Source organism: Echinops telfairi, unplaced genomic scaffold (assembly GCF_000313985.2).
Source record: "Echinops telfairi isolate 266 unplaced genomic scaffold, ASM31398v2 ScPeMD7_8;HRSCAF=38, whole genome shotgun sequence".
NCBI lineage: Eukaryota > Metazoa > Chordata > Mammalia > Afrosoricida > Tenrecidae > Echinops > Echinops telfairi.
The window spans coordinates 18,821,235-18,840,125 of NW_022103905.1; the positions used below are offsets into that span (position 1 = coordinate 18,821,235).

At 47.4% G+C, this 18,891-nt stretch overlaps 1 protein-coding gene across 1 annotated transcript in view; it reads right to left on the reverse strand.

The window, feature by feature from the left end:
• Positions 1-17,738, reverse strand: part of RORA (RAR related orphan receptor A) — a 69,959-nt gene extending 52,221 nt beyond the window's left edge. Inside the window, 1 exon segment of the mRNA XM_045286477.1 lies at positions 17,602-17,738. Within this exon segment, the coding sequence (XP_045142412.1) occupies positions 17,602-17,738 (137 nt within the window).
• Between the last annotated feature and the right edge of the window lie 1,153 nt (positions 17,739-18,891).

The window sequence follows — 18,891 nt, forward strand, 5'->3', positions numbered from 1 at the left end:
GTGAGCTTTTGGGAAGCAATTCCACAAGGACACTTCCTTCACTTTTAATGTGGACATGCAGAATTTTTTTGCTTGTCCTGACTTAGAGATGATCTGAAATCTCACCCCCACTAGGTTGCCCATAATCCTGAAGTTCTCCACGATTCCATTCATGGAGTCTTTGTGCCCTTTTTGATTTGCATGATCTCAGTGATGCACCTCAACATCAGGCTGCACTTAACCGAAATATGGCCATTTATAAGCCTGTCTCCCCATGTTAGCACCCAGGTTGATTTCCTCCAGGAGGATTCTTTCTGAATTCTGACATTAGAATACCCTCAATATGTTCAATGTACTCGATGCTATTCAGTCAATGCTGACTTGTAGCCAGTCCCTCGCGGGTTTCTGAGGCTGCAGCTGTTTATACGAGTAGAGAGTCCAGTCTTTCTTCTGAGGAGCTGCGGGTGGTTTTGAACTGCTGACCATGCTGATCTCAGCCCAATGTGTAACCACTACCCCAGCAGGGCTCCATATTACTCAATGCAGTCAAAGAAACATGTATTGTGCCACAGATGGCCTGCAAATCTAAAGGGGGCGATGAGGCCCAACAGTTTTTGGAGACTCACAAGAGCCACGTGGAGCTAGATAAACACTGAAGGGTAAGACTAGGAGCCGAGAGCTGCTGCCTGGACTCTCTCACATGAATCAACTAGTTGGCAACGAAAACCTGCCTCCCTCACCTGGCCCATAAGGAGCAGAATGCTTAGACAAAACAAAGTGCTCCGACCACCTGCTCAACAGCATTTATGTGTGGAGGAAGACAGACTGGCACTGAGCTTCTGCTGACAGCTCACTGCACGGAGTAAACATGGAAATTGGAATAGGCCCAACACTTGAAGTAAGCATCAGAGCCACCCGAAGGCATCAATTCAACACTCACACTAAGATTTGGTCTTTTCAAGAGTTATCGCCATTCCGTCTTAATAACAGGAAGACCAAGCATCACTACATGTCCTTTGTTAAAAATACGGTGGCCCTGGGCAAGCCATATTGGGAATGCCAAGTTAAACTGAACTGAGTCTGAGTCAAATTAAAAAATGACGTATTGCTTCTCAGTCAGACAGTTCTCTTGGTAGGTCACCCAGGCCTATAGAAATGACGGTGTTAGAGGCTTTGGCAGTAATGCCTGCTAACCGCTCCTCCAAACCCTGGAAGTTGCACTGAGATCTGAGCCGGATGGGGTGTGTGGTCCTAGAGCTCTGGCAGACCCTAACAGAGCCCCCCATCCCCTTTGGATGGCTCATGGTTAAGAGGTATTTGTGTGATTGACATTCAAGTTCTTGGGTTTAAACCTTGTACCAAATTCCAGGGTCTTTCAGCTTTGGAAGGTACATATGAGAGTCCACTCATAAGACTTATGGAGACCAGTCAGCATGGTGCAAGCGGGTTCCCGTAGACTGACCTTGAGTTGCCAAGCAGAGGGCATTCACCCAGACCTTGGCTTTCACAGGCCTGTGCTGAGTCCCGGGATGCAATGCTGGCCAAAGCATCAGCATCTCCAAGCACAGACATCACTGAGAGTGAATCTCTCTACCCAGGTGCTAGACACTTCTCTAATGCAACTTTTAGGTATTCTGACTGGCGGGACTAAACCACGCTACCAGTTGGGTGGCACTCCCCTCAGAAGCAAATCTCAGGGCCAAGTGTTCTTTAGGAAACAACGGAAATCCACTTGTTTACTCCAAAGGGCAAGGTGGCGACACGCCATCTGATCAGACATGTTGGCATTGGCAGAGAGCAAACATTTGCACATTGGTGCAGGGCACTTGGAAGTGGGCTTCAAAAAGTTCCTGGGGGAAAAATGGGATTAAAAGATAACGAAAATTTCCCAGAAACTTTGGGGATTTTAGCTCTCCATTCAATCTAGCCTCTTAAGAAGATTAATTTACAGAATTCAAGTAAATCAACAAAGTGCAGGGGGGGGGCGGCATTGAGTAATGAAGGCCTTGCGAAGCCCTCAAAGGGAAGCCAGTAGAGTTCTAGCAACTCTATTTTTCAGCTTAACAAGGGAGGAAAAGACAAAAATCCTGTTGCTTTGCCTCCCCCTCAGACATCTCCATTTCTGAACAGGTAGTGCTCTGTCTTCTGCAAATAATTCGCTTTTAACACAAATTATGAGTCTTGGCCCATCTCTCTGCTGCACACATGCACCCAGGCAGCATTTCAAAGGAGGAGTTCTGCCAGACACCACGACTGTCAGCGCTCACAAGTATATTGATTAAATTAGCGCACATACATATTCATCACAGCAAAGAGGTTTATTGTGTCGTGGGGTATTTGAAGCAAGACGTGCACATAGAATCATGAATTGGCTTAACAATGAACAATCTTGCTATGCAAAATTCTAATTTGCTCACATTTTCAGCTCTATTGCCTAAATAATTTGCTCTTTTATGTGCCCTAAGTAATCCAAACAGACTCTCCACACCTGCCTAGGGAAATGCTGGCTGCTTCAAGGCGGTGACAACAAGTGGCCACGGGGGGTGGGGGGTGGGAATACTGGACAGCAAGTGCACTAATTAATGACGTGGTCCTGGGGCCGGGCTGCTACCGAGCACCATGCTTTTTATATTGTGAGTGTGTTTCTATTCCAACTCTAAAAGGAATGAGTTGGTGGACATTGGTCTGCTTAATACCTCATTTATTTCTCCAGACTTGTGTTGGGAGCTGTGCTGCTCCAGAGACAGACCCCCGCTCTCCCAAAGAGTTTGGAAACATACATTATAGCAGAGATGCACCCATCACTTCGCTCTGGGGCCTCTCAATAAAGGCTGCTGGGTTTACGACAGCAAATCAGATCGTCGGATGCCTTGGTTCCCAAGCGTGGCTGATCTCTGGGATCACTTGGGGAGCCAGTGAAACCACAGCTCTTTGGGCTTCCCTAGGCACCTGGTGAATCCAAATCTCTACAGGGAGGGGGCCCAGGGATCTGAAGTGTCACCAGATCCCCCTAGGCAGGCCCCACCGCGCGCGCTGTGTGCCTCATGTGCTGGTTCCTCTTCCAGCAGCCCACACTGTTGAGACACACTTTACAGACGAGAAAAGAGCAGTGCAGAGAAATGCAATGACAACTTGTCCAAAGTCAGAAGCTGGGACGCAGCAGGACTGCGAGTTAAACGCATTTTCTCGTTTCGCCGAAGGCAAACGGTTGCGTTTGTGCCATCCCCCTATCCCTACTGTGCTGCCAGGCAAACCCTCCACTCAGACCTGAGCAGCATGCTGCCTTCGGCGGGCGGCCGTGGCTGAGGATTCGGAGGCACTGCATGCGTGACCTGGCCCACTCACCCACTACTCGGCCACAGGGGTCAAGATGCCCTTCTCGGGGATTATCAGCCTAGATCGGGGCTGGAAGTAAGCCTCCAACGCTTTCCAGTCCAATGTTACAGACATCCTGGGTAGAGTTTTTGATCGTTAAGATGACTTATACCAAGATCTGACAATTCCTAAGGCTGGCCAACCACGTACCCTCTCTGAGGCTCAGCCTCCTATTCGAAGATCAAATCATATGCCGGTATGCCGTACGTCTGATCATTCTGCTAGATGCATTCTACGTGGAAAGTGCAGTCCCTGGAAAGAGTTAGCACTCAATACATGGTAGTTATTATTATTGTTGTTATTGATAAGAAATCCTGTCTTATAGCCAAATGAAATTCTTTTCTGCAGACTTTAAGCTCTTTGCAAAGTGGGGATAGAGAAAAGCCACTTATTCTCCAAATAACACGACAGGCAGCTCACAGCAGTGACTACAGCAACCCTGGGTGACGCGCGGACTTAACTGCTTGCTGCGCCGGCACAATGCCGCAATCATTCGTGGGGTGTGCCGCGAGGACGTTGTTGCAATAATAGTAACTATGTATACATTTAAAGTCTTATATTGGTTCATAGGAGAATCAACTGATGAGGGTCTGCTTTCTCCATCACCACCGTCTCGTTCTCGTTAGCTCGCTTGCACAGGGAGGTGGTCTGCTGCCAAGCCTTGGGTGCCTGTAGACAGTATGCTTCACACCCAAACACCAATCAGTTTTGGGTGAATGGCAAAAACCATCTAGAATGATTGTTTTTAGAAAAGCTATCATGCCTACCGATCCGTTGGCAGTCCCCCCCCTCGCCCCCCTTCTGGCCCCTCTTTGAAGGGCTGAAAATATGGAAGACTTTTCACTTGCTGTGTTACATATTTTTCTAATGTCTGAATTTTTACAAGCAGCATGTATTCCTTTTGTAAGCAGAAAAACCAATAAAGATTAAAAAGGAAAACCCTAAGGCATTTGATTTTTATTTTTCAGTAAAATGGCTTGAGCCCTTTATGGATTAGTCACTTTATTTTATCCCCCGCTTGAAACTGCTGAGGTATTAAAGACTGCTGCAGCTGCCTGCTGGGGGTGGCCTGGCCTGTAGGCAAGGGCGGTTGGCTGGGGCCTCTCCGTTCTGCTCTCTGGAGGAGCTCTGGGGGTTTCCTGGTTTCTACAGTTGTGTGGTAAGGAGCTCTGGTGGTATAATGGATATGCATCGGAGTGCAAGGTCTGAAGTTCAAAACCATCAGCCGCTCTGAGGGAGAAAGACAGGCTTTCTACTCCAAAAGCCCGTAAAGAGCTACAGTCTTAAAAGCTCCGAGGCAGTTCTAGCCTGTCCCACAGGGTCTCTATGAGTTGGCATGGACCCCATGGCAGTGAGTTTGGTTCAATAGAGAGTTTGTGAGTCTGGCTCCCTCCTTTATCACCGCCTTCTAGGTCAGATGTGCAGACTATGCGCTGCCCACTGGAGTCAGGTAGAGGAGGCCAAGGTCAGGGCTGAAATTCACCTGGCTGAAGGCCCTGCTGGAGTTGTCACAGTCGCCTCTGCTTGTCTGCCTAGGGGTCTCCTATTTTTCAAACCATTTTTCCAAAGCAGGCATCCTCATCTACAGTGTGCACCCGTGTTACACGTGCTCAGCCCAACCAAGCAACAGAACCACCAACCTGTGGCAGTAGATTCTGACTCGGCCAGGTGTTGGAGGCCAGCTGCATCCGGGGCTTTTCTCTAGGAGGCCTGGGGTGCACAGTTAAACACCTGGCCGCTATCCGAGAGGCTGGCAGTTGGAACCCCCCCCCCCCCCCCAGGGCTCCAATGAGAGAAAGTGATTGATCTGCCCCACTGCAGATCATCTCCTAGAACACTGTGGGGCCGGTCCTCCCTTTCATAGGGGGATGCTAGGAGTCGAACACGGACTACAATCTGAACACTCCCCACTTCCTTCTGCATGCTGCGGAGTGGCACTGAAAACCAACCTCTGGGTGGCCGTTATGTGGAGCCGCTGGGCCCCGGTAAAGCTCTGCAGAGCCCTCCCATCGCATCTCTGTGGGCACGCAGACCCATGAGGTCTGCTGGGGGCAGACTGAGGTGTCGAACAGTTCTGCACATCCTCTGGTGGCCTGGGACCCAGCACCGCAGGCAGCATAGCCCGGGCATGCTTAGAGCCACTCTGGGGCAAGGAGGGTCCCTATTCCGGTCACAAATGATGCAAGCTAACAATGGACTCATTTTGTCATTTTTGGTCTCCTACATATATGCTCACTCTAATACTAACACGTTTCTCAAATGATTTATTTGATTTATTGATTTATTTTATGGCAATCCTTAATGATCTATTTTATGACAATACTGAATCCTTGCTGTCCATCACTGACGCAGTGAGAATCCAATTAGACCGCTCCTGCAGGCGGCGGCCTGACAGTCATTGTTGGCAAAAGTAGTAACGCCCGCGATGTTCAGGGTTCTACACAATTTTAAACGTTTCTGTTCGGACGAGCTCATTTTGATTTTGCTGCTCAAAACAGCCCTGAAGCGAGCAGATGGGTTTTGCTATCCCCATTTTACGGATGTGGGAAATGAGCCTCAGGAGGGTGACATGGCTGGTTCTCTGTGTCTCAGATTTCCCACAGCTTAATTAGAACAGCGCACACGCGTGCACGCACGCACACACGACTACTGGAGGAGGGAGTCTTAAAGCTAAGTGAGACCAGAGAAAAGCTGGAGTCAGCCAAGAAATGGAAGCTGGCATTGTAAGTCTCACTCTGACACCTGACTCCCGGGTGGCCCCACGCCGGTCACTTACATCTCCACTTCCTCCATCTATGAAATGGGAATAACTCCTACCTCCCAGGCAGGCGGTGGTAAATGAGCGCTCACACAGGGCTTTGAAGATGAAAAGATCTATATAAACGTGAAGCTTAGGAAGCTTGGCATATCGCTCTTGGCAAAGACCAGGACGCTGTATCCTTCCTACTCACAACAGGCTCTTCCACTTAGGGAATAAAGAAAAACGATCGTACTGTAATTTGCATCTACTAACTAGTCCTTCTCAATTTTAAAAAAAATCACCGGCTTCCAACCTGCTTTCTGAAGGACAGCTAGGTCCCAACGTTCTTACCTTAGTCTTACTTTGAACAGGGAGAAGGGGGAAGCGCCCAGGTGAGAAGTCACCTCTCTATGATAGCTGTCACACGCAAAACCACAGACTTGAACGTGTTTGGTGCTAATCGAAAAGTTAGAGAGTCAAGTCCATCCAGAGGTGTCTCAGAAGAAAGACCTGGGATCTCATTCAGACAGAAAGCAGCCCAGGACAATTCTTTGGGGCAGTTTTACCTGACATTCGTAGGGTCCCCATGAGTGGTGGGCTCGATGGCGGTCTTCTCTTTCCTTCCTGTGACAGTCCAGCTGGGGCATCATGGGACATTAATGAAGTGCACCAAACATACTTGTCACCCTCTGAGCCACCAAGCTCTAGCAATTCCTCACACTCCAAAGACGATCAAAGTCCACCCACTTTTAAAAAGAGTTCAGCACCTTTACTGTTGAAGTCACATCTTAAAAGCTTTCACTTGCTTATGACGTCTGCCGAACATTTAACACTTTAAAAAAAATCATTTTTTAAAAGAACTGTGCTGCACATACCTGCCATATACACAAACACACCTCTTTTGCAAACGGAATCTAAAGGCAGGCACAGGTTGCTCACTCGAATGTTCTCAATTTTCCTTGATGAGTGTATATCTATCGATATCGATATCATCTATATCTGTCTCAGTTTAGACTTCCACACAGAAGAGTTGACACTGGGGCCAGATGGCGCATGCGAATTCAGGGGAAACAGAGCTGTGCACGCAGGGAAAGCTCTGCAGATGAAGAAGCCGGTACCCCTTCTCCCAGGGCTGCCTGCGAATATACGGGTAGTTCTGATGATGGGAAGTGATGATTCGATTTCTGTAATTTATTTCTATCCCAACCAGATTAAGCTTTCTGGAGAAACTGACTCATGTTCCCTGAAGCTTATGCATCTTTGCAAAAAGCCAAATCCAAATGAGCGCGTTTGCCCCTCGACTGTATGACTCTAGTCAAATCAGAGAGGAAACCGGTTTCCTATCAAGAAAGATTTGATTTTCGACCCGATTCTCGGCAGGTGCTTTACGTGCACACAATGTTTACCTGTAAGGCAGTCCGTCTTCACTTCTTCTAACCAGCACTGGCACTCAACTAAGGCTTGAGAAAGACATCCGAACAACCAGGAACTCCAAACGCTCACTGTCATGGAGTTGAGCCCCTGTGGCTTTCCGAGGCTGTAATTCCTTATGGGAGGACAGGGGAGCCTCTTTTCTCCCTCACAGCAGCTGGTGGATTTCAACTGCTGACCCTGAGGCCAGCGTCCCAACCTGTAGCCACTATGTCCCCAGGGCTCGGAGGGAGATACTTGCTACGTAATATTTAATTCTATTCATTCAGTGGGCCAGGTACTGAATAAAATACCCCCGGAAGATGATGCAGCGAAGATCAGCCATCCACTCACCTTTCTCTTTTTTGATTTCCCCTGCCCTGGCCTCTCTTTCTTGTCTTTGTGAACGACAGGAACACGCCCCCTGGCATGACTGGGTGGGGTTATGAGGACCAGCACCAAGCTCACTGGCCATTCAGCTAACTCTGCTCCCCTGGGAAAAGGCCTGTGAATCCCGAGTCAACGATGCTTTTCAATACATAGTTCCTGAGGATTTTCTAGAACCCTGGGATCTCAAGCCAAAGAGGCACATCTAATCAGAATCCTTCGTTTGAATCCCTCGGTTCAATGTTATTTCCCATCAGCCAGAAAAAGAAACCCATTTTATTGCACTAAGGCCATATAGACGATGTTTAAGGAAATTCCTCATAACTTCTTTTCCACCAACAGGTGTCCTTTCTACGGTGCTGGCAGTGCTAGGAAGGAAGGAGGAGAGTCATCGGGCTCACACATCTGCATCTAATCTCCTCTCGGGATCACTCTCACTCTCCATACCGGTCCCTCCTTCCCCCTTCGACAAGAACGATTACGCCACATGTAGGTGAAGGCTGCCTTTGCTCACAGTTGAAAGCCATGGGGTCGGCCCAGGGCTTTCATGGAGCAAAGCCTGCTTTTCACAGCGGAAAAGAACGTCTTTAAAACCAAAGCAAATTTCGTGATCTTATCTAGTTTCTGCTTAACCAGAAACATCGGCATGACACTCCATCCTACTTCACACAATTACTTCAAAATCGACACATCTAAGCCCAAGAAGTAGTCACTCATTTTACAATACTCTCAACTGCACGCCTGCCCATGTGTGTGTATAGGTTGAGCTAGACCCATTTTACATCTTATTTTTGATATTTTGACTTATTTATTTTTAAATTGGGTGACTAAAACGAAGGCATCTGGTGATTTGGTTGCAAGTTCAAATACAGAAAAAAAATCGGGTTCACACAGAAATACATTTTCTAACAAGGAAGGTATTTTTAAAAACCATTTTATTGGGGGCGCTTACAGCTCTACCTCCAAGTGGGGTGTTTTTTTCAGATCTGTTTGTCCTGTGGCTTCATATGAGTCAGGCCCATTGTAGACTGAGCACATTACATCAGTTCATTAATCCAATCAATCAAGACATCCTATTGGCCTGTGAATACCTTTTAAAGGGCTAATGCCCCTGCTTACACACCAGCCACTGGTGGCAAAGTAGGCTGTGTTTGGGGCAATTAACCACAAGGTCAGCAGTTTGAAAGCACCAGCCACTCCTTGGGAGAAGGATGAGGCTTTCTACTCTTGCAAAGACATATAGTCCTGGACACCCACAGGAGCAATTTGACTCTGGCCTACAGACTCTGGCTTAGGAATCACAGTCAACTTAATGACGGTGAGTTTTAGAGTCTTGATTGTCAGTCCCAATGACACAAGACTTTCAACCCCCTCATTATCACCAAACCGAAGTGGGTTGAAGTAATCAGAACCCAGGTTAAAGCACCAAGGGTTACCAGGCACAGAGATCCATGGCTTCTTTCCATTAGCTTGTCTGGGTTTTTGGCCAGCAGTTAAGTATAGCTCACTAAATACGAGACTGCCGTTTAAGAAACACCCCCCACCCCACCTCCATCAACCTTAGATTCACAGCCAAATATGGGAAATAACTTGCAACTACACTTTGAAAATTCATTAAGTACTTCTATATCCAGTCGTAAGGAACCCTGATGATGCAGCGATTAAGTGCTTGCTTGTTAGTAGAGATGTCAGTGGTTTCTATAGAGACCAAGCCTTGGAGCCAGCATGGAGGAGTTCTAGACTTTTCCACAGGGTCGCTAGGAGTTGCAATCAGCTGGAGCAGGCCTGGTTGTAAAGTCACGGAGTCCCTGGTAACGCACGTGGTCAACACTGTGATGCTAACCAAAGGGTTGGTAGGAGCATGCTCGAAGCGCTTTGGGAGAAAGGCCTAGTGATCTACTTCTGCATCATCTGCCACGGAAAACTGGGGAGTCGACTCAAAGGTAAGGTGACCAGATGTCCTGCTTTTGGCGGGACAGTCCTGCTTTTAAACAATTTGCCCCGCGTCCTGCGGCGTTTTAAAAAAGTCCCGATTTTTGGAAAGAATGCTCAACAAGCTACGGAACGGCAGGAGAATGGGAAGACCAAATTTTTAATCAAGGATCCCCCCACCCCCCTTCTCCCCTCCGGTCAATGGTGTCCCACTTTACCAATGTTAAAATCTGGTCACCTTACTCAAAGGCTACTTTCTTTTTCTTTTTTTAACAGGAAGCCACAGAGGATTCAAATGACATTGGAGCTTTCCCCACATCTATAGATAACAGGTGGTTCCGCAGCACACACCTCCAGCTCTACCTTGGTGCAGCTCCCCCTTCTGAAAGATCTCCCTAGACCGGTGGTGCTCCACCTTGCTCATGCCGCGACCCTTTCTCACAGCTCCTCATGTGGTGGTGGCCACCCAACCATAAAGTTATTTTCGTTGCTACTTCATCACTGTCACTTTGCTACTGTGATGAATCGGGCGACCCCTGTGAAAGGGTTGTTCGACCCCCAAAGGGGTGGAGACCCACAGGTTGAGAACCGCCACCCTAGAATGTCAAGGGAAATGGAACTGTGGGTGTGAGACCAGGGACAGACCTGCCCTTTGTTACAAATCACATGTGATTTAAGAATGTCAGTAGCAGAAGTGGAGAGATTGACATATTAACCCTGAATGATCTTGCAGGATTAACGGCCAACTCCTGGTACAGGAGGTTAAGCCTTGAGCTGTAATCTGCAAGGTCAGAGGTCCTAACACCAGCATTCCTCCGGAGAAGGAAGCGGCTCTGCGCCCACAAGAAGGTACAGCCTGGGAGACCCTGCAAGCAGTCAGAGCAGGTTTGACGGCAGTCTTTCCCCTGTCTCTCTCCTCTAGGACGAACAGTCTCCTGCTTCGCCACGTCCAATTTGCAGGGCATTTAAACCAAAGATATGGCAACTGTCTAAACGTTCAGACACATCACAGATGTATTTTTGGACAGTTACTCAAAAGTATTCTTTAACCATCTCTTTCACAAGGCTTCTCTGAGACAGTCAGTTTAGGCAGGCATAGGAAGCACCGCATGTACGATCCGAGGGCTTTTTCTAAAACCCTCTTAAGAGATGCCAGCTCTTTAAATTTGCTTATTAAAGAAACATTTCCATTCTTAATGACAACATACCTGGCCAACCAGAAAATGGGTAACTGTATTTGCGGACAACCGAAGCCCAGTTATTTCTGTGTCTACTCCAAGTTTGCAGACTTCCCTGTGATTGGCCCCCTGCTAAGGATTTGTACTTACTGCCTTTCACCCCAGACACACGGAATCTGAAGCTACATCGGAACGAGATCTTATGTCTACCTAAGAATCACCTGGGGATCTTGTTAGACTGTAATTATGATTCAGTGTATCGGAGGTGGAAAGGTAAAGTCGCAGCAGAATGAACTCGTAGGAAGCCCTGTCTCTTCCCACAGGGAGAAAGCAGAGGTTGGCTGCTCTCTCTCGGTGGGGAAGTGAAGCCCCTTGGGTGCACTGAAGAGTTGACATAGGAGAGGGAAGGCGGTGGGCCACACTAAGGAACTATGAGGTTTAGTCTAAGAAGGTCTGATAGCTGAGCATCAATTCAGAGGAGAGAACACTTAATCATTTCTCTTTTCAACAAAGGGAAATGTGTATCTGGGTGTTTATCTTGAAGCTACCTATTGTCCTGCAAGTCATGCTCTCCAGGTGCGTCAGGAATACAGAGCCATGGGCTCCACACTGTCCTTCTTAAGCCATTTTCAGCCTCGGCTCCGAGAGGCCACGGGCCTTCTTGCAGCTGCCCAGCCGGATATTCAGAGCAAAGGCTGGGCAGCGACCCAGCCACCCATGTCTTTGTCACTGCAGACAGCGTGAGCGAGTGAGCGAGCACCACGATACGCGTGAACAAGTGACTCCAGTTTGCCACGGAAGTGTAGCATTCACACTCTTTGGTACTTGGGCACGGCAAGGTTTTGAAATCCACTTCACCAGGGACGGTGGCACCGCTCAGCTTTCATGGAAATACATTCCGCCGGGCCCATCCTACTGTGGCAGCCACAGCTCAGAACAGCAGGTTCCCTTCACCTGCTACCATCTCAACTCCTGCACACACACACACCCCACGGGCTCGCACCTGGGGGCCCTTCAGCTGCCAGGCCTCAACCAGTTGTGGAGCAGTCTGGGCCGGGACACAGGGCCCACCTGTGGCACCTGGCTCATCGCATAGGATTTTCCAGTAGAAGTGAAAACTTTTCTGATAGGAGAAGAGAGTGGAGTACAACCTCTTGAGGACAGGTGTCAAAGTTGAAAGTACGAGCTCTAAATCCAGAGGACCCAGGATCCCTCTTCCTGTCACTTGGATCCTGCCCTGTCTGTCACTTACTAGTGTAGCTTGGGTATCTTGGGTATCTTCCGCAATTGCTCTGTGCCTCCTCGTCTTCAAAAGGACACTTAGCTCAGTCTGCAGGACACACAGCACAGTACAGAATGAGTGGTTGGCACATAGGAAGTTCTCATGACATCTTTTAAAAAATATATATCCCCATCACCTATCAGAAGATGGAAGAGGGATAGGCCACCCTAGCCCGTTAGCATGAAGACAGACATAGGGTTGGACAACTATGTTTCTGACACAGAGGTCTCATGGGAGAAGCAATCCTAGGGGCGCATAGCATGCTGGAGAAGAATGCAGAAGGTTAAGTCAGCCAGCCACTTGCTGGGTACAGGCCACAGTCGGGTCGACATCGTGAAGATGGGGTACGAAGAGGACGTGGCAGGGTGCAGTGTCGCACCAATGAAACATACAACTTTCCTCTAGTTCTTTAATGCTTCTTCCCTCCCACAATCACGACCCCAATTCTACCTACAAATCTGGCTAGATCAGAGTATGTATGCTGGTACAGATAAGAGCTCAAAACACAGGGAACCCAGGAGAGATACCCCCCTCAGGACCAATAAGGAGAGTAGTGATAGCAGGAAGGGAAGGGGAAGGTGGGGGGAGAAAGGGGGAACCGATCACAATGATCTACATAGAACCCCTTCCCTGGGGGACGGACAACAGAAAAGTGGGTGAAGGGAGACAGTGGTCAGTGTAAGACATGACAAAAAAATTAATTATCAAGGGTTCATGAAGGAGGGAGGGTGGGAGAGGGGGGAAATGAGCAGATACCAAGGGCTCAAGTAGAAAGAAAATGTTTTTAAAATGATGATGGCAACATATGCATGAATGTGCTCGATACAATGGATGGATGTATGGATTGTGATAAGAGCTGTATGATCCCCAATAAAATGGTTTAAATAAAAAGATGTGGGAGGGTGATCTCTAAGGGTTGTGTACTGAAGTGGGAAGCACTGAAGGAAACTATCAAGAGCTACCCAAGCGACCTGAGTACAATTTATCGACGTGCCTGTGAAACGTGTGTCCATCACTCTCCAGGGCTCTGCTTCCTCATCCACTCTGAGGTAGAGCACTGGGCTAGGCAGTCGGTCTGATCTGGTCCGGGCTAGTATACTCTGATTTGCCAGTTACGAGTCGGTTGGTTGAACTGTCCTCTCTCCAATAGTCCTGTTGCTGTTGCGTAGATTTGAGGGCTCTTACCAGCCCTAGGGGGCATTATAGAGCTGTCTCTAGGGTCTCCAAGGCTGTCACTACTGACAGAAGCAGACTGCCTCATCTTCCTCCTGCGGAGCAGCTGGTGGGTTGGAGAGCCCCGGGTATTTTGGTCAGCAGTTGCGTGCCTAACCTTTTCTCAGTGCTAGGGACGTCTTTTCACGGTAAAATCGCGTAGGTCTCAACCCATGGCGACAAAGAGGAGAAGAGAAGTTCATCGGGCAACCAGTTGGTCCATTTAAGTTGCATTTTGGTTTATGAAAGAGAAGACACTATTTTCCTGAAGGTATAAACCATATATTCTGGCTAAGTGCCCCACTGAAATTAGAACACAGCTTTTATGCACCTGTCCTCTCGAAATGTTAGGCATATATATATAATTTATGTTGAAGACTATCAGTCCAAGGGAAATCCTTCTGATAACACACCCTGCTGTCACCGGAGAGCCAGGACAACACGATGTTAACACTGGACTGCTGGAGAAGGAAAGACGGTCTTCCCTGCAAAGTCAATAATTTTTGTTGACTCTGCTGTGACCGAGTTGACTTTGTTCTCTCTCTCTCTCTGAAAGCCACTAATAATGCACTCTTGCTTTCAATCAATAGATGGCAAAGCTCGTGGCAGGTGGTGTCAGTACTGAAAATCTCTTTCCTATTGTTCATTTTTGGTAAACAAAGCAACTCCATAAGTAAAGCATTTTAAGATCTCCACTTGCATGGCTCCCAGCTGCAACTGTTCGAGGCGTTATATGTGTATAACAGGCCCAAGTCAAGGGCCGTTGGAGAGTCCAGGAGTAACCAGAAGTGGTGATAACACAACAGTGTACTCACAGACAGGAGCCTTCCCTGAGAGCTTGGGGAACCAATAAGCAGCAAGGTTGCTGGAGGCCAACCAAGGCTCTAGGAAAACCACCCCTCACTCAGCCTTGGCTGTGACTCAAAAGCACTTGGTACAGCTCTGAAAACGCAATTCCAAGAAATGAAAAAGGGGCTTCAAGAAAGCATTTGAATCAGCGGGAAGACTTTCACATGGACATTCTGAATGGGACATGATTTTTTTTTCAGGTATAGAACTTTTTGTATATGGATATTAAAAAAAAAAAGAATCGCACTTCAAACATACCCACCAATATTCAGAATGGCTCGCTTCTCTGAGGTATTATTAATCATTTAACATGTCGTTTAAAATATGTCACAAGGCTACGTTTGCCTAGTCTTAACTTATCTCCACCCTCCAAAGTAAACAAATCGTCCGGCCAATTTCCTGTTCTTGGAATCAGATTTTCGGTCTTTAGACTGGATGAGCTGATTACGTTCCAAAAGAATTTACCGCTGTCAACAGCAAAGATTAGGTCGCTCTGGCAGAGAGATATCAGCCCTTTCTACAGGTTCTCTGAAAGATCGAGCCTTCCCTTCTTCCTGGTGGGCTCATGAAAAGGACTAAGAAGGTGCATGCCATTGCTCAAGAGACAGCACCGCCCATTTCAGATTGCACCCTTCCTGGGTCCTTCCCTTGCTTCACTCCTGGTTCTTGGACATTTGGGACTCTCCACCTCACTTATCAACTATCTCATCAACATTTCACATGTCACAATATTTTTAAAAATCTACTATGCTACTATTCTGCACATTGGCAACGTCCAAAGTACCAAGCGTGTGTAGCTGTCTGCGATGGTTAAGGTCATATGGTACTTTGGCCAGACCACGATTTTCAGGTTGTTATGTAACAACGTAGTCAGCCTCCATTTTCAAATCATGCCGATTTTCACGCAGCAAACCTGGTCTTTGGAACTTGATGATGTCCTAACTGAGGAATGATGTGCGACTCTCAAAGCATATTTCCTTTGGGCATGATTTTATAAGTCTTCCGGGAGAACTAAATCGAAGTTTGAGAGACTCAGTACGTGGCCATCAGTAAAGAAGAGGAGATTTCCCAGCACAGTGCTATCTAAGCCTCTAAGTCTATGTGATTTTTCCTTTCTATGGCTCCACAGTAAAAGTTTAAGACCACAATTCCAGGGGCTGTGGAATCATCAGCTCCACCTCGATTTATCACTATTTCCTAACTTTACACACACAGCCATGTGACCATCACCTCTCTCCCCGGCAACATTGCCAGGTCCTATTTTTTATTCAGCTCTAACCAAAAAAGTGAAGCCAAGAAAAGATTATGTAGAAGAATGTTGAAAAACCAGAAGGTCAACTAACACAGTGCCTAATGATGTATTTTAATATCCAAGGGATTCAAATAGCTATTAACCGGAATTAATGGTTGGCTTATCTTTTGAGAGTAATTGTTAAACTGGTGAAATTCGCCACAGCTACTTTTACAATGGGGCTAAATGTACAATGGGCCAAAGGGCTTCAGATGGTGAGGGATGGTTTTTCCCAAGAATGTTGTCAATCACTGCCAGACACGGGTGTGTCTGTGCTGCCCTTGCGCCACACCCCCCTACGACCCCCAACACACACACATCTGCAGCAAGCCAAAGCAGTCACTAGGGGCAAGTCACAGAGGCAGAATGATAGCTGGCAACTCCTATACATTCTTCAAGAGCAACTCATCAGCTTAAAAAAAAAACCCAAATATTTAAGATAATGCCATGTTACTTGCCCAAATTGAGAAATGGAATGCAACCACAGCCATACTTCCAAAGGTCATCTGGGCTTCAACTGGAGAAGCTTCAATGTCAAGGCTGAAAATGTATCCAGAATTCCCCAAGGCACCCTTGTCTCAAAACCTATGCCCAAGTTGCTATGGTTTGCTGTGCTGAGCCAGACACAAGGCTGTCTGTGCTGTATGCAGCAACGCACTGTGCTGCTGTCGCATGACCCAATGGCTCCATCTTGGTGAACTCTGAATGACAGTCCAAGTCAGCATTCTCCTGTGATGAGCATCAGGCTAGGACAACGAGTCACCTGGCCCATGTCCTCCTGGGCAAGGGGTTCCCTCTCTCCCCACTCCATTCAGCTCCTCACACTCATTGCTTGCTGCACACATTTATCAGTGAGGAGAGTAGTAATTCTGACACAACAGAAGACATATACAAAGAACGGTAACCCAGTTTAATTCGGACTCTCCCTGCACGTGGGGAGATGCTCTCAGGCGACAAGGGAAAGAGAAATGTTGAATGGCCCTTGTTGGTGGAGTGCTGACCATCAGCTAACCACATGCATTTTCAGAAAGCTGGAAATTAATGGCCAGTATCTTCTCCCAACCAAACCCCTAGCACCAACCTCTCTTCCAACAGGAGGCTGATCGGCAAGCAGCGATGCTGCCATCAATACAAATGACCTTGAACACCACTGTTCTAACTGCCAGCATGCCAACTGGACCCTTTGAATGGGTTCATTCTGGTTGGATCCAATTGCTGACAATTTCCCTTTCCACCCAGGCTAGACTGGACCAGAAGCTCCCTCGGAACAAGATCACCAGGTGATATGATCTCACTCAAATAGGGTAAAGACACACATTCTCAACAGGGGTCTGGAAGGGATGGAACTGGTTGGAAGTCCTGCAATGAGATGACAAAGAAAATGTGATGATTTGTGTAGTAACAGCTTACATTTTGATTTTTTTTTAAAAGAAAACAGCCTGGTTTCATCACCTACCTACTTCAGTCACTAAAATCACTCTGGATTGTCTTTAAAAAAAGAAAATCAGATCTACTCTTTCAGGATGACAGTGGCCACCATGGAGAAAATGGTGATGTTACTGAAGGCGGGGAAAGCTGTTCGGGAAGAGGAATTATGTTTGCTTTTGGCAGCATTGTCTAGTGACTGGCAGAGATGGCCAGTCTCCCCAGTTGACTTCTTTGAAAGGGACAACATTCATGGGGAAGTGTCCCTCCTAGGACATTTGTTAACATAAAATCAGCCTCATTACCCAGTAGCGGAAATGACTCTGAGTATCATGTTCTAGTTCTGCTTAGGATACTGCTCAATTAGAGCGGACTTTGTGGAAACGCTGATTTCAGTACCCTTGCCACTGCATTCCAATATGCTTCCTGATGTCATGCTCCCAAATAAACGATGTTGTTTGCTCCAACTACCTACACACAAATTAGAAAATTATATGACAAGGAGTTTAATACAGACTGCAGCTGGAACCCAGGTTATTACCAAAAGTCATCGCCGGCCTGGTTTCTAGTTTCGCAGTAAAAGAAGACGACTTGAAAGGGCTCCGTGGTTTTGAAGCTCTTCTGAAATGAAAACACGGAGTGACTGTGCAGCATTGGGCTGTCATTAATGTCAGCCATGCGAAAACACTGTCTCCATGGGCACTACACTCATCCCACTGAGGCCACGACGTTCCAGCCTCTGGCATTTCTGGCACTCTGCAAGGACTTTTTCCAAGCGTGGAGCTCTGGGCGATCCAGTCTAGGTAGTCGCCAAAAAGCCATCTTTAATTTTCACTGGGCTATCGCATCCTATCCAGAAAACATCCATAGGCATGTATCCGTTATCAAACTAAGGGAATTAAAGTCACTGACAGATGGTGGGCTGCCAACCAAAAGGTCAGTGGTTCAAGCCCACTCCAAGGGAGAAAGATGTGGCAGTCTGCTTTCTCTGAGTCAGAATCCACTCAAAGGCAGGCAAAGGGTTCTGTCAGCATCAGACTTCATCGGAAAGAATTCATCTTTTGTTGTTTGCGGGCACATCCATTTGGGGGCCTCCCCACGGGTCAATTACATTGACCTTCATTCGGAAACCATAAAAGCTCAAGCAACAAATGGTTGAATTCACATCACAAAACCACACCAAATTCAGGAGTGCAAAAATAAGATTTCAGTTGTGTGGAATCGTTCTGAAACCGACACGGAGACCACCGCACCGGGCTGGCTCTTCTTTCCCTCTGGCTGGTTTAGTTTGGACAGCAGATTGCACTGCCGGACTCCCTCGCTTCTCACAGCAGACAGCACCTGCTTTAGAGAGGACGACACAGCTCCGATACAAGGAGTAGCATTTTACCTCTCTGCAAGGTTTCTGCACGGAGGCTTCCCGTGGATTCCCTAAGTGACATCCATTAAATAATAGTCTAGCTATACAGAGAATACACAGCACACGAATCTCACTGTGCACACTTATTTTCAGCATTTTGCAAATGGCTAGCGAGAGAGACGCGGGGCCCGGTGTTCTTCATGAGCTCGTGTCTTCTAAGAAATGCAGGCCACCTAACAGTTCCACCAGCCTGACCTCCATCATGGAGCACAAGAGCAGATAACAAGGAAGTGGAAGACAGCCACGTCCTGAAGTAAGGGATTGTGGATGCTCATTCGGTGCTCAGCTCCCACATCCTGGTCAGCAGATTCGGCTGGCTTGGTTAGAATCTGCTAGTGCTGAGGTTTTAGCAATTAGACACAACTCGGGCACATCATAAACCCTCTTCTTGATTCCCATCTCATTAGTAAC